This window comes from Helianthus annuus, chromosome 14 (assembly GCF_002127325.2).
Source record: "Helianthus annuus cultivar XRQ/B chromosome 14, HanXRQr2.0-SUNRISE, whole genome shotgun sequence".
NCBI classification, from domain to species: Eukaryota; Viridiplantae; Streptophyta; class Magnoliopsida; order Asterales; family Asteraceae; genus Helianthus; species Helianthus annuus.
In genome coordinates, this window is record NC_035446.2 from 76,690,314 (window position 1) to 76,705,556 (window position 15,243).

The following is a 15,243-nucleotide window of genomic DNA, read 5'->3' on the forward strand; positions in this document are numbered from 1 at the left end:
CACCAATCATATAGAACAATGTAAATAGTATAAGTAAATGTAATTAAACCAAACCCATCCATATGAAAGGTGTTCCAAAACATAAGTATAATAACAAAGTTTAGCGGAAGCGTATGAGTAAAAGCCCAACATAAATAAAGTACGTAATGTCATAAGGTTTAATCAAAGCATTCACAATCCCTGTCCACAAAGACTGCGTCTCCCTGTGCAAGCTCCATGTATACCTAACGACCTGCAAGGCATGTAACAGAGAGTCAACAACTAGTTGAGCGAGTTCACAGTAAGTAAGTTCGTAATAGTAAGTCTGTTTCGTAACATGTGGCTCTACTGGGCCGATAGTATGTTCTATTGGTGGGGGCTTCCCATAGTTGTATATACACTAGACTATTTGTAACCATAAGTGTTCTTCTTACCGAGAACAGTAGTACCTACAAAGTTTACGTAGGTTTTACGTAAGTCTCCTTCGCAACCTGAGGACAGTGATGAGTACAAGTATACGTAGGTTTTACGTATGTATCCTGCGCATCCAAGGATGATGGTAGATAGTCTAGTAACAGTGTAAGTACAAATCTAATCCTTCAACCCCATTCCCAATCCCGGGAATCCCATGCCTTGGTAAGAGTGTGAACTCACCTTGGTTTGCTCGGTATGTTACTGCTTCTAGTGTTAATTTATGATTAGGTCCGTTACACACGACCTAGGGTACATTGCACATAAACTCGATGTAAGTGTTTACGTTCAATTAGGGTTTACAAGTCCTTGATGTCCAAACAACTGTGATTCGTGTGATAGTGATGTACAGAATGATAACACACACATTTACATTCAGCAATATACAGTAACATGCAAAGTGTTCCTCATACAGGGTTTTGACTTAGCACCATAAGCATCATAAGTAAACTCAGACAATTCATCAACAAACGTCGGATCATTCATCAAGCATAAAGTTCAGACTATGTATCAAGCATAAAACTCGGACTAGGTTATCAAGCATAAAGTTGGACTAGCATATTAAACAAACTCGGATCCCCCCTTATATCATTCAAAAGTTCGGACAAGGCAAGCATCACAAGAAATTCGGTCCCCATGCTCTCAAAATTCGGACAATGTGCATGTATATCAAAAAGTCGGACAAGATCATCAAGCACCAATAATTCGGACAACAATAACCATTGAAACTCGGACCCCATGGATTTGTTTAAAAGTCGAACTATGCTTATCATCTTTAAAAGTCGGACTATGCTTATCATCTTTAAAATTCGGACCCTTCAAGTCCAAAGTCGCACCTTATGTTATAACATCACATAAAGTTCGGACATTATATTATAATATCACATAAAGTTCGGACCTACCACATAACCAAAGTTCGGACCATGTGATGCACATAAAAATTCGGACCTAGTGTCCTTTACAAGAATTCGGACTTCACAAAACATAACTCGGACAGCATCAAGTAAACAAAGCTCGGACTTTACATGCAATCAAGAGTCGGGCCACTATCAATCAATAGAACATTCAACATCATTGTAACAGTTATGTTTTTACGATCAAGAAACCCTGGTTTTCATATATTCAAAGTGCAGTAATCTAATCAGCAAATCAAACATCTCTATCTTACAAGCATTTCACTGTCAAGTATTTGATTACACTACTAATCACAAACCATTTCACAATAATCAGAATTGACCAAAACACAGAGCCATTATATGTAGAACTAGGGTTTTGCATGAATCACATAATCAAAGATTAAAAACAAGAAATCATAAAACGATTACCTTGGATTGATTCTAGATAAAGAGAGGAATCAAGAGTGATGATTGAGAGCTTGTGCCAATGATGAAGAAGATGATTGTAGAGAGGATTGGAGGATGTGAAAGTACGTATGTTGATTTTTGTGTGATGATTAGTGAAGGAGGTTAGGGTTAAGGGTGATTAAGGTTTCACAATCTACTCTACTCACCCCTAAGTATCATCTTTTACATGAAACACACCCATCACAATATAATTTACAGTTTCATCACCAAGTTCATGTATTTGTCAAATCTTTCGTAAATAACACATAACCATGCACAATCACAATATACTTTATCAAACCAAAACGTATACAGTTACAACGCAACCAATTGTGCAAGTAAACAACTAAACAACCAGTGAATGTGCAATAAATGCGAAACTGGAATCTCGGAAACTCGAGTTGTCACATGGATGAAAGGGATCATCCACGAAGGTGGCCCTGTCTCAATGACGTTCACCTGGCGCAGGAGCACTGACGGGTTTTTGAAGACTTCAATTCTTACATCTTTGGCGAGGTGCTGAAATGTTGTTGAAGCGAGCTTGCTTAGCGCGTTGGCTTGCTTATTTTCTGACCGATTGATATGCACAACCTTGTATGATTTGAACTTTTGGAGTAGCTCCTTCGTTTTTTCCAGGTATAAAGCCATGACCTCACCCTTTGCATCATACAGACCATTGATTTGACTCGCGATCAGAAGAGAGTCGACATGCGCTTGTAGATTTTGTGCTCCCATCTTGATGGCCAGGCGTAAGCCTGCCAAGAATGCTTCATACTCTGCCTCATTGTTGGTATTTTTGAAATCCAACTTGATGGCATCGGTAAATTTATGCTTCTCTTGGCTGACGAGGCACAAACCAGCTCCTGCGCTGTCTTCAGTTGAGGCTCCATCGGTGAATAACAGCCATAATTCATCCGATGTGTCTTTGATGGGAGTATCTACTGCTTCACATTCCTTGATCTTATCTTCTGGGACTTCAGTGATGAAGTCTGCTAATACTTAGCCTTTGATAGCTGGGCTTGGCCTATACAGGATGTTGTGGGCCCCCAGTTCAATTGCCCATTTCGCCAAACAGGCTGATGTCTCTGGTTTTTTCAAGATGGTGCCAATATGGAAGTTAGTGAGTACAGTGATGATATGCCTAGTGAAATAACTGCGCAACCTCCTGGAGGCGTGTAGCAGCGCGAGCACTAACTTTTCCATGGTTGAATAGCGTGTTTCCGGATCAGTGAGCACCCTACTGACGTAATAAATCGGAGCTTGGACTCCATCCCTTTCTACCAATAATACCGACCCAATTGCCTTGTCTGAAGATGACAAGTACAAAATGAGTGGTTCCTTCTCGAATGGTGCGGTTAAAGTAGGGAGCTTGATCAAGCATTATTTCATCTGTTGGAAGGCTACTTCCGCTTCTGGCGTCCATTTAAGCTCTTGTTTTTTTCACGCAGTTGCGCAACGTACTGATGAAAGGATAAGATTTCGCTGCGTGATTTTATAGAAAACGATTGAGCGCTGCTAAGCGACCGGCTAATCTTTGCATTTCTTTGATCGTGCGCGGTGATGGCATTCGCTCAATGGCTTGAACTTTTTCAGGGTTAACTTTGAAACCGCCGTTTGTAACCACGAATCCTAGGAACTTGCCTTCCTCCATTCCAAAAGAACATTTTACTGGGTTCAGCTTCATGTTCACGCTCCTTAGAGAGTTGAATGTCTTCTCTATGTCTTTCAGCATCTGGTCCTCCTCGGGACTCTTGATCACGAGATCATCAATGTATACTTCGATGTGTTTTCCAATATCATCACCAAATATCTTGTCCATTAATCGTTGATAGGTTGCGCCAGCATTCTTGAGCTCGAATGGCATTTTGTGTAGCAGAAGATTCCGATGTCAGTGCGGAAGGCTGTTTTATCCTCGTCTTCCAGCTTCATCTGGACTTGGTGATATCCCTTGTAACAATCCAAAAAACATTTCCACCTGAATAGCGCGAGAGAGTTTATCTTCTTATCGATCTCAGGCAATGAATAACAATCTTTGGGACACGCCTTGTTGAGATCTGTGTAGTCAACACACATGCGCCATCCTCCTGTAGACTTCTCGACCATTACGGGGTTCGCAACCCAACTTTGGTAGCGCACTTCCCTCAGTATTCCTGCCTTCAGCAGTTCACAAACTTGTTCATTCATGGCTTTTGTTTTATCCGATCCTAGGCTGCGCTTTCTTTAGACTTTTGGCTCGACGGATGGATAAGTATTTAAACAATGTTTAGTGACGTCGCGCAGGACACCTATCATGTCAGACGGGGTCCAGGAGAAGATGTCCATGTTTCTGAACAGTAATCGCTTGAGGTGCGTCCTAATACTTGGAGAGATTGCGTGGTTGATCGTCACCGTCTGATCTTGGTACTTGCGGCTAAAAACCCATTTTTCTGGCTCGGTTGGTGAGATCTTGGCTGCTTTTACCGGGCGCGCATCTTCTGTTGCCATTAATTCCTTCTTCGAGTAGATAATCGCTACCCCCGTTTCAGTTGGAAAGCCAATGGCTGAATGGGGCGTGGAGGTTACCATATTCATTTCTCCCTGAGTTTCTCTTCCGATTAAAACGTCATTGAAGAAACACGGAACTAATTTTAGGGTTAATTAGTTTGGTTTATGTTTCAAACATGAGGGTTAATCTTCTTAAACTTTCCTGAGCTCCGATTTGATCCGTTCTTCCTGCAAAACAGAAACACCGTTACCTCGTTAAGAGGGGAATATGGGGGTTTCTCTCTTAATCAGACTCCGGCGTGAGAATAAGTATCTGCTTTGAGGAAATAAGTGTGTGTTACCAGTGAGAGTAGAGGGAATGGAATGCTTAACCTGTGCATGGAGGTCTCTATTTATAGCCGGAGAGGTGCAAGAGGAGATGGGCTGATGGGCCTTTGGCCGGAAGGCGACAAACAGGGAATATCCTCCTTGTCTCACCGGTATCGACCGTTAGTGTCTTCTAGAAGATCTCCGATGCTGGCGCACCGTGATTGGAGCCACGTGTCCCTGTTGTCGGCCTTGTTGTCCTTCTGCCCTCAGCAGGTAAGTGGAGATCATGGGGCAGGTGTCGCTGCCCCTTGATTGATGCCACGTCAGCGTCCCTGTGTACTCTCTGTCTCCTGCACGTCAGGCGATCGTGGAGCACGATAGAGCACAGCCTAGAGGATGCTGATTGGCTTATTCTTCTGCCTGTTGTACCTTTTGTACTCTCTGAAGTGGCCTTGCTCCCTAACTCCTGCGCGACCCTTGCTGAACACGTAACTAGCTCGCGTAGGGTTGTAAGGGCTGAAGGCTCTTATTCAGAACACTAAGTGTGGAAACTGATGTCTTCTCTTGTTTGGGCCTCGCCCGAGGTCAGACTTTGCTTGAGTAGCCCGCGCGGGTCTAAAGATTGATCAGTTTTCTGAGTAAGCAGTATGGTCCAGCGCACGAACTAAAATGGTCTGCGCGGCTTTTTGGGACCATACCCCTTCAGTCGTGTTTTGACTTGACCGGCATCACCATGAAATTAACATTCGTGGTTCTTGAATGCTTCCCGTCAGACAGCGTGACGGGGAAGCTGATTTGGCCCAATGGAAAGACTGTCTCATTGCAAAATCCGGATAAAGGATAATCGACAGGCTTGAGGCGCGCTTTATCTTCTTCATCAAACTGGTTGAAACATTGTTCATAAATGATGTCAGCTGTGCTTCCTGCATCGATGAAGACGTACTCTGTTTCATAGTGGCCTATGATGCCGGTAATGACGACAGGGCGCGTGACGCGTGGTCCCCCGCGCACTACCGAAAAGATGACTTGTTGTTCCTTCCACGCTGGCTCAAATGGGCGCTTGCCTTTGCTCTTTGCGCTGTTCCTTGGTACGTTGACCATGTGAGTTTCCAGGCACCTAACCTTCTTCTGGTTTCCATCGTCATTCCTTTGAATCTGGCGCGTTTCTTTGCGCACGTTCTTCACCAGGTGGCTTAACTTGCCGGTTTTTAAAGCCTTCTCGATCTCTTGCCTTAGGCTGATACAGTCATCTGTCAAATGACCTGTATCCTTGTGAAAATCGCAGTAAAGATTGGGGTCTTTCCCCTTCTTGTTGGTCATTGGCTTAGGCACTTTAAAATCGTGGTTCTCCGTAAAAAGCACTTCCTTCGACGTCTTAGTGAGCGGAGTCCAATGTTTCTCTCGGTTCTTATTCTTTATTGCCTTACGGTAGCCGATACGATCAATTGTGTCTCGCGCATCTTCTTTGAAGCGAGGCCTTTCTTCATAACCGCTGGATTGGTTTGCCTTCCATCCAGGGTTTCTGTTTCTGTTTCGCTTGCTATTGTTGCGCGAGCTTGCTTTTGAAAAACGATCTTCGGTGTAAGAGCTTTTGGTTCCAGCCAATGATTCTTCGGTCTGTGATGTCTGTCGTTGGTGACATGCAAAAACCAACTAAACTATGTAGATAGGATAAGTCGGATATCGAACCAGAGGAGGATTGTGGAAAGTGTTATTATGCTAAGTGTTAATTAACTAATACAGAATTGAAAAATCGGTTTGTTTGTTTATGATAAATGACTAAATTAACAAATAAAAATTGTGGTTTAAAACAATGATGAGAAAAGGTGATCACTCCGGGATTCAGATTCTGTAATTACTAATAACCTAGTTCTGATTTTATTGGATGCTATTGATTGAATAGTAAAATCTGTCACATCTACCAATTACCTATGCAGTTCAAAATCTTAATATTAATTGATCAGAGAAATATTAAAACAAACATTCATAGGAATCATTCAATCAATAAAAGCATAATTGGATTCAAAACATAATTATAACTCTGACTGTGACTCAGGATTTGTCTGTCACACAAATAATATAATCATGTAAATAGTCGGCTGTCACCCGACTACAAATCCAAATCTCAATACAAAACAGAAACTAGAATTAAAAGTGTCTCACAAGAATCATTCACCCAAAGTGTCCACAAGAGATTTAGCCGCTCATCTCGGTTGACTGATCTTCACTGCCTCGATACCCGGTTGAACAAATACGATGATCGGTGGATATGATATCTCCTCTCTGATGTTGCCGCCCCCCCCCCCCAATATATCCGTGTATATCTCCTAACCCCCATAGAAGTTTGCTAGCCCATTCACGGTTAATGAGGATGATGTCGGCCCACTTCTGATGTCCACGTGCGGCCCAATCTTTTGATGTGATGATGACATATTAATTGTGTTGTTCACTAAAAGTCAAGACCCTCAAAAAGTCGGCCCACTATGGCTGCCTCAAAGATGTTGTGATATGTATTGTATTATCATCAATGATATTGTGACGGTGATCTTGATCTTGATGTGTGCCGCCAAAAGCCCAAGTGATGTCTCACTAATCTCGAAGTCTGCCTCTTTTTCCTTGTGTGCATTAATGTGTTGGCCCAATCTAACAAATCCAAAGTCCCACCAGCATTTGATGATATCCTTTTAATTAATCGAGAATGATGATATGATGATGTTGCTTTTTCTTTCTCCTGCCAATATATTAACAAAAGTCCAAAACCCTCCAAGCCAGCCCAATGATGATTGTGTTGACTAATGTTAACGTGGATCCTTAGGGTTTGTAAAATAAAATCCTTTTTAAACTCCATTCAGAATTCATTTGTGCGCTGGTGATATCTTCTACCGTAGGCTACGAAGCAAGACCGTAGCTTACGGTCTGTACTTGCTGTTTCTTTTTTTTATTTCCAAACAATAGGTTACGTAGTATACACCATAGGCCACATATTATTGCCGCTACACACTTGTTTCGCTGAATACAACTTTCATTTAATTATCAAACACCCCCTGAACTTCAAACTCTTCCTTTTTCCCACATATCCAAGCCATCTTTTCGATCCGAACAAGTCCGAATAATGTTTCATCACTAACCACTTTAACTTCACCGCATTACGCATTTAACCTGTAAAACCACAAGTACTCGTAGTTAACATATTCAAAGCGTATAATCACATGAACGGCAGTAAAACACATAAATTAAGCACATTAACACTCGGGTTTCACACCCTCCATCAGTCTGCGATACAATCTTTGCAGCTGCCATGAGTTTGTCCCATTCTTTGGGCATACCGTCCTTTCCTGTGATAGTCCTGATTAGACTATCGCAACGGATGGCCTTTTTGAAGTGGGCGCGCATTAATTGTTCATTTACATCTCTAATCTCTAAACACTCCTTGTTGAAGCGAGTGATAAAATCTTCTAACCCCTCATTTTCTCTGCGCCAGATGTCTATCACTTCCGACATATCGCGCTGATAACGTCTCTGCTGGCTAAAATGGGTTACAAATTGGTCTCTGAAGTCGACCCATGACTTAATTTTTCCAGATGGAAGGTTGTCGATCCAGGTGCGAGCAGCCCCTGTAAGAGTTTGAATGAACAGATGGCACCACATTGGCATGGTCCATTGTCCTAAACACCAACACTCGTAAATACTCGAACATGATCATTAGGGTTAGTGAGACCGTTGAACTTCCCAACTGTTGGAGGCAGCTTTGCTTTTTCTAGTGGGGCTAGAGCGATGCTTCGGATGAACTTCGAGTGTTCAGCAGCTTCTACTGGTCTATAAACAAGACTGAAATCCCGCTCTGTTTCTTCGTTGTAGGCGGCGCGCGGCCTTGGTCTGTAAGATTCATGATTTTTCTGCAAACGGTTGAAGACTGAGGAACCTTAATCATCTTGCCAAGTAGGATCGTCCGGGTCTGTGTCGTCCCATTCATTGTTCATGTTGTGTGGCCCTAGCCCGCTGTGAACTGGGCGCCTTTGTTGCACATTTGATGGATGGTCATAGTAACTGTCTGTCTCCCCGTATGTGTCGTGCGTGTCGTGCACGCTTAGTCTTCTCTGGGGAGGAGGTCTGTTGAAGTGCCCTTGTATGTTTTGTTAAGAGGGTGTTTGGCGCGCCCCCTGAGTTGGATCCGGAGGTGTAACCAAGGATGGTTCTGCTTGCAGAATCGCTTGTTGTGCGCTCAAAGACTGATATGCAGCATTTATAGTAGCAATCTGCTCTGCATACCAGGAAGCTAAGGTTTCGCCTTTTGGTAGCCCTAGTAACGCCAAAATATTCGGGTTTGGAGCTGAGTTTGACGGACCAGCGATATTGCTTGTTGTGGTACCCGTTTGAGTGATGCGAGTGATACTCACGCGGGGTCCCCCAGTGCTCGTTGCTTCGCCTTTGATTAACTCATCAGTAGGTTGGAGTTGGACGTGCGTGTTGTTCTCCCCTGCTCCTACGTTAGAGTGTGTTCCGAAACCGAAATCGGGCACTCCCTGACCAGCCATGATCGAGAGAGTAGAAAAAACTTAGAAAAAAGAAGATGGAGTGATTGTAAAAAATCGGTGGGCGCCAATGAAAAAACACAGAACTAATTTTAGGGTTAGTAGTCGGGTTTATGTTTCAAACATGAGGGTTAATCTTCTTAATCTTTCATGAGCTCAAGGGTGATCCTTCCTGCAAAAAAAATAACACCCCGTTAGCTCGTTAACGGGGAATATGAGGGTTTCCCTCTTAACCAGACTCCGGCGTGAGAATAAGTAACTGTTTTGAGGAGATAAAAGTGTGTGTTAAGAGTGAGGGTAGAGAGAACGGAATGTTTAACCTGTGTATGGAGGTCTCTATTTATAGCCGGAGTGGTGTGAGAGGAGATGGGCTGATGGGCCTTGGGCCGGAAGACGACGACAAGGGATATCCTCCTTGTCTCTCTGGTGTCGACAGTTAGTGGGTTCTAGAAGATCCTCGGTGCTGCCGCACCTTGATTGAAGCCACGTGTCCAGGTTGTCGACCCTGTCGCCCTTCTGACATCAGCAAGTGAGTGGAGATCATGGGGCAGTTGTCGCCGCCCCTTGATTGGTGCCACGTAGGCGTCCTTGTGTACCTTTTGTCTCCCACACGATAGAATACAGCCTGCTGGACGCTGATTGGCTCGCTCTTCTGCCACTCGTACCTTTGGTACTTCCTGAAGTGGCCCTGCGCTGTAACTCTTGCGCGAACCTTGTTATGTGCGCAACTAGCCCACGTGAGATTGTAGGAGTTGAGGGCTCTTTATTCAGGATACTAAGTGTGAAAGTGATGTTATCTCTTGTTTGGGCCTCGTGCGGGGCTCAGGTTTTACCTAAGTAGCCCGCGCAAGGTCTATGGATTAATCAGCTTGTTGTGTAAGGAGTATGGTCCAACGCGCGATCTGAATGGTCTGTGCGGCTTTTTGGGACCATACCCCTTCAGAGGCCAATATATTAATACTTGGGACTGCCAGTGATTATTTTTTAAGTTAAGACTATTAACGACTAATAACTATTAGATTATTAAAATTCAAAATACCTTCAAATAAAAAAGTAACTAAATATGAGGTAAAAGAAAGCGATGATCTGAAGTGTGGGATGAAGGTTTACGTAGTTTTAAATTAATGTTGTGGGAAAAATAAAGATTTTTAAAATGTATAAAATCTGTTGAAAGATTTACGTTGTAGTTTCTCTAGATGAAAATTAACCAATGACAAGACTTAACCACTCGTCACACGGATTACACTCACCCAACAAAATCAACCCACCAATCCAACGGCTGACATCCCACCCCTCACAAACTCAAAAACCAATCTTCACCTATATAAACAAACCCCTCACATAACCCTTTTCAACCAACACAACCAAATCCAAAACACCACAACAAACAAACAAACAATGTCCGGAAGAGGTAAAGGAGGCAAGGGGCTGGGAAAGGGAGGAGCAAAACGACACCGTAAAGTTCTCCGTGATAACATCCAAGGTATCACCAAGCCGGCTATTCGTCGGCTGGCGCGCCGTGGCGGCGTTAAGCGGATCAGCGGGCTAATCTACGAGGAGACACGTGGCGTGTTGAAGATCTTTCTCGAAAATGTTATTCGTGATGCGGTTACCTACACCGAGCATGCTCGTCGGAAAACTGTTACTGCTATGGATGTTGTTTATGCGTTGAAGCGACAGGGCCGTACTCTGTATGGTTTTGGTGGTTAGGGTTTGTTTTTGTTACAGATCTGTTGGTTTAAACTTGTTCATGTATTTGTGTAATTGAAGTTTCTAGTGAATTGCAAACTTTGCATTTTACGATTAATGATTCATTTGGGGCTGAATTGAAAGTGCATTTGATTTAGTATGCATTACAAGTGTTTGATGAAATGTGTGTGAGTTTCTCACTTCATTTCGATTTACAATTTATATGCATTTAAGTGTTTGATTAAATGCTCGTGTGAGTTTTCTTCTCCAGTTTGAATCATTTGGTTTGCAGCAGTGTAGTTTTACGTAATATGTATATGCATACCAACTGTTTGATGAAATGTGTGTGTGAGTTTGCTCCTTCAGTTTGATTCACAACAGTGTATTTTTACGTATATGCATACCAAATGTTTGATGAAATGTGCGTGTGAGTTTTCTCGTTCAGTTTGATTCACAACAGTGTATTTTTACGTTATGCATAACGTATATGCATACCAAATGTTTGATGAAATGTGCGTGTGAGTTTTCTCGTTCAGTTTGATTCACAACAGTGTATTTTTACGTTATGCATACTGTATGTGCATACCAAGTGTTTGAAATCTGCGTGTGAGTTTGCTCTTTCAGCTTGATTCACAGGAGCGTATTTTTACGTATATGCATACCAAGTGTTTGATGAAATGTGTGTGTGAGTTTGCTCTTTCAGTTTGATTCACTAAGAGTGTATATTTACGTATATGCATACCAAGTGTTTGATGAAATGTGTGTGAGTTTCCTCCCTCAGTTTGATTCACAAGAGTGTATTTTTACGTAATGTGCGTCTGAGTTTCCTCCTTCAGTTTGATTCACAAGAGGTCAAGAGTGTATTTTTACGTATATGCATACCAAGTGTTGTATAAAATGTATAGTTAACCTTCCAAAACTACTTCATTTTTGATATAGTTACATGAAAATGTTACCGGTTTATCAAATACATTGAATGAAAACAACACAAAATCAATGGATAGGAGTAGAAAAAGGGGAATGCCTAATTAAAAGGCAGGAAAACCAGGGTTAAGGAATTTACACCACCACCATATATACCTCTTCCACCTTCATAACCCAGATTCACAATCCCCATTTACCAACACATCTAAAAATGTCGAATAACATGAAAGCAGGAGAAACCTATGGCAAGGCTGAGGTATTTTAATTTTAAAACACACATACATACATACATGCCAAATTTCACTTAGAATTCTACAATCTTAATTTCATTGGATGTAGGCCAAAGCTGAAAACGCAGCGGGTGCTGTGAAAGACACAGCCAACCAAGCTAGAGATAAGGCTGCTGATGCTGCCGAGGCAACCGAGGGTCAGGCTCAGCTTCGCAAGGAAGAGGCCTCTGGCATCCTCCAACAGGTTTATGGTTAAACACCCCATCAGTTCTTAGATTATTATTTTCTTGTAATAACACGGGAGATATTGTTTTTCGTTTGCGACGATTGATTACAGACCGGAGAGCAGGTGGCTAACATGGCTCAGGGTGCGTATGATGGTGTCAAAAACACGCTTGGAGTCGGTGAAAACCAAAAGTGAGGGATCAAGCCATGTTTGTTTCACATGGGTTTGGGTGGACCTCTTGTATGTTTGTAATAAAGTCTATAGCATGATTCAAGTGCATTTGCTAGCTTTTAATCAAATGTAAAGATATATATGATAAATTTGATGTGTATATATATAATATTTAACTAATGAAATTGATATGTGAATTGAAATGTTTCTAAGCCATCATCTTCTTGAACTCCTGGAAATCAAGAAAGCCATCACAATTGTCATCATATGCTTTGATCATACTCTTTACATCCATGTGACCCGTCTCGTCCCATAATCCCAATCTTGACAACGCCTCTTCGAGCTCTTCATCAGAAATGAACCCATCACGGTTCTTATCAAACACTTCAAACGCCTTGAAAAGATCATTTTCCGATTCATTCTCCCCTTCTTTTTCTTGTTTTGTGATCGTATCATAGAACTCCAAAAACTCAGGAAAACTAAGACTGGATTTCTCAGTTAAGCATTCTAGCTCATCGATGCCTGAAGACACTTTCATGGTATCGAGAAGCCATTGGAGCTCGTGGGGGCTAATAAGACCGTCTCCATTTTGGTCGAGCGTCTTGAAAAGCCGATATAGGTCATTGTAGCTAAGAGTAGACATTTTATAGTAAAGCAAGTATATGTTATTACTTGTATGTATGATTGTATGAATGTATATGATGAGAACAATTTGACATATACATATATATAGGAGTCCTATTAGCATTGGTACAAAATAAGGGCAAGAAGAAGTCATATGATATGGAATAATGAAGAAGTCAAGAACAAGTCATATGATATGGGAATAATGAAGTCAAGTGTAAAGACATTTGGTGCCCTATTTTGTTTTGTTGAAACCTTCTCATTGCATCATATTTGCTGCCAAATTACAGGGTCTTTAGTTTGACCACATAGAAAATGTTATTCTATGTATATAATTTTCTGGAATCTTTATAAAAAATGATAATTTTTAAGACGGGCATTGAAGCTTACATTTGTCGTCATCAAGAAGAATTATTTATATATTATATTATAATAAAATGTTATAATCTATACTATATAATAAAAGAAACTACTTTAGGAACACTTGTCATTATATTAGACCATCTCTTATAGATAATTATTATTTTAATTTAATCTCTTCTAATTAATTATAAATAACCCTAAATATTATTAGTTTAATATCTTATAGATAAATATTATTAGTATGATTCACCATTAATATTCAATATCATTTAACCCAAATTACAATCAATTGCCCTAATTTACCATTACTAAGGGGAAGAGGGGGGGGGGGGTTTCACTAGTGATAGAATTTATCACTCACAAGCACCAATTAAGTTCCGCCATGTCATCGACCATTTTTCCATCACTCACAACCTTTTTTAGTAGGGGTGGTCATCACTCACCACCACACCCAACAATTTCCCCAACCAATAACTACCCTCACAAAATAAAACAATAACGGCGTGATAAAAATAACGAAAATTTGATTTCGTAATCATATAACGCGTTATAGAAAATGGCGGGGTGGGAACTTTAGTTTTTCCACGCGTTATAAATTGTTTCACGCGTTAATCTTTGCACCGCCCCGTGTGCTCTAAGCCACGATGACAATTGTTGACCAACTTTGACCATGATAATCTTAATGATATATATTAGGTGCTAAATGTCTAAATGAGTCATATTAGCTTTATTATGTATTAGTTAACCATATGGGTCAAATTAGACCTTATGAGTCATTTGAATTCATGGCAATCCATAATGGGCCTATATAAGTGGTACTTGACCATATTAACCCCAAATTAACAATGAGTGCCCTAATTAACCATTAACAACCCTAGCCAGTTCACCATCAATTACCCTTAAGGACCATAATTTGCCCTACTTAACCATTGGTAACCTTAAATAACTATCAATGACCTTAAACAATCATCAATGTCGTTGATCATTATTGACTATAATTAACCACTAATGACCCTAATTGACCATCATTGACCCTATTCATAAATCTTAAATATAAAACGACTTATTTCACTATTTCATATTTAGACCATACATACTTTACTTTGTTATTTCACTTTACTCCATATTCACACCATATACTTTACTTTAGTTCAATTTCTTTATAGTCTATTCAGTTAACTTTATACTCGGTATTTCATATCTATCTCCCTTTTTATAGTGTTGTTTGTCACATTTGTAGTGTTGGTTATCGAGCCATGATATGAAAACAAATTATGTTATCGATTGAAACAACCGATGATGTGAACATCGATATCTATATACTATATAATAAAAGAACCAATATGTGACACGTGTCATTCATTGTAGACACCTATTTTTGGGCTTTTCCGCCTTTCTTTTATATTTATTATTTAGTATATAAATTAGATTTTTTACTATTATTAGTATTTTTATTATTTATCAAATATATTGATTACTTAAAATTTATATATAAGACTTTATCCAAAATTATATTTATTTATTCTATATCTATACTATATAATAAAAGAAACCATTTTTGGGACACTTGTCATTATATTAGGCTATGTTTTATAGATAAGTATTATTTTAGTTTAATCTTTCTTAATTAATTATAAATAATCCTCCTACTAAATTGAAGGGGTATGGCCCCAAAAAAGCCGCGCAAACCTTCACAAGGCTGCACAAAGGGCCATACTCCTTAGTCAGCATTTTCTCTTGCTAAGGCAATCTCGCGCGATTACCGCCACATCCCATGAAGAGGCGCGAGGGCCAGTCAGAAGAGAACAATTACGATACTTAGCAATCTGATAAGAACCTTCATTACCTGTAAACCCGCGCAACTCACAGAAAGGTTGCGGCGCGAGACCAGGGTAGGA

The 15,243-nt window shown here is 40.7% G+C and overlaps 3 protein-coding genes across 3 annotated transcripts; 2 read left to right on the plus strand and 1 right to left on the minus strand.

The window, feature by feature from the left end:
• Window positions 1–10,461: 10,461 nt before the first annotated feature.
• LOC110908456 (histone H4) lies at window positions 10,462–10,964 on the plus strand. Its single transcript, XM_022153404.1, has one exon. It carries the CDS (start codon window positions 10,517–10,519, stop codon window positions 10,826–10,828), a length of 312 nt encoding a protein of 103 aa, XP_022009096.1. The 5' UTR covers window positions 10,462–10,516; the 3' UTR covers window positions 10,829–10,964.
• A 734-nt stretch (window positions 10,965–11,698) lies between these two features.
• Window positions 11,699–12,538, plus strand: LOC110908457 (late embryogenesis abundant protein 7). Its single transcript, XM_022153405.2, has 3 exons — window positions 11,699–11,987; window positions 12,071–12,205; window positions 12,299–12,538. Exons 1-3 carry the CDS (start codon window positions 11,943–11,945, stop codon window positions 12,380–12,382), a joined length of 264 nt encoding a protein of 87 aa, XP_022009097.1. The 5' UTR covers window positions 11,699–11,942; the 3' UTR covers window positions 12,383–12,538.
• LOC110906765 (probable calcium-binding protein CML44) lies at window positions 12,482–13,017 on the minus strand. The gene has a single exon (XM_022151843.2). It carries the CDS (start codon window positions 12,999–13,001, stop codon window positions 12,567–12,569), a length of 435 nt encoding a protein of 144 aa, XP_022007535.1. The 5' UTR covers window positions 13,002–13,017; the 3' UTR covers window positions 12,482–12,566.
• Window positions 13,018–15,243: the final 2,226 nt, after the last annotated feature.

Excerpts from the sequence above, each read along its gene's own strand:
- LOC110908456 (XM_022153404.1), top strand. The coding sequence starts at position 10,517 with ATGTCCGGAAGAGGTAAAGGAGGCAAGGGGCTGGGAAAGGGAGGAGCA.
- LOC110908457 (XM_022153405.2), top strand. The coding sequence starts at position 11,943 with ATGTCGAATAACATGAAAGCAGGAGAAACCTATGGCAAGGCTGAG. Across the intron at positions 11,988-12,070 it reads AAACCTATGGCAAGGCTGAG|GCCAAAGCTGAAAACGCAGC; the intron begins GTATTTTAATTT and ends CATTGGATGTAG. Across the intron at positions 12,206-12,298 it reads CCTCTGGCATCCTCCAACAG|ACCGGAGAGCAGGTGGCTAA; the intron begins GTTTATGGTTAA and ends GATTGATTACAG.
- LOC110906765 (XM_022151843.2), bottom strand. The coding sequence starts at position 13,001 with ATGTCTACTCTTAGCTACAATGACCTATATCGGCTTTTCAAGACGCTC.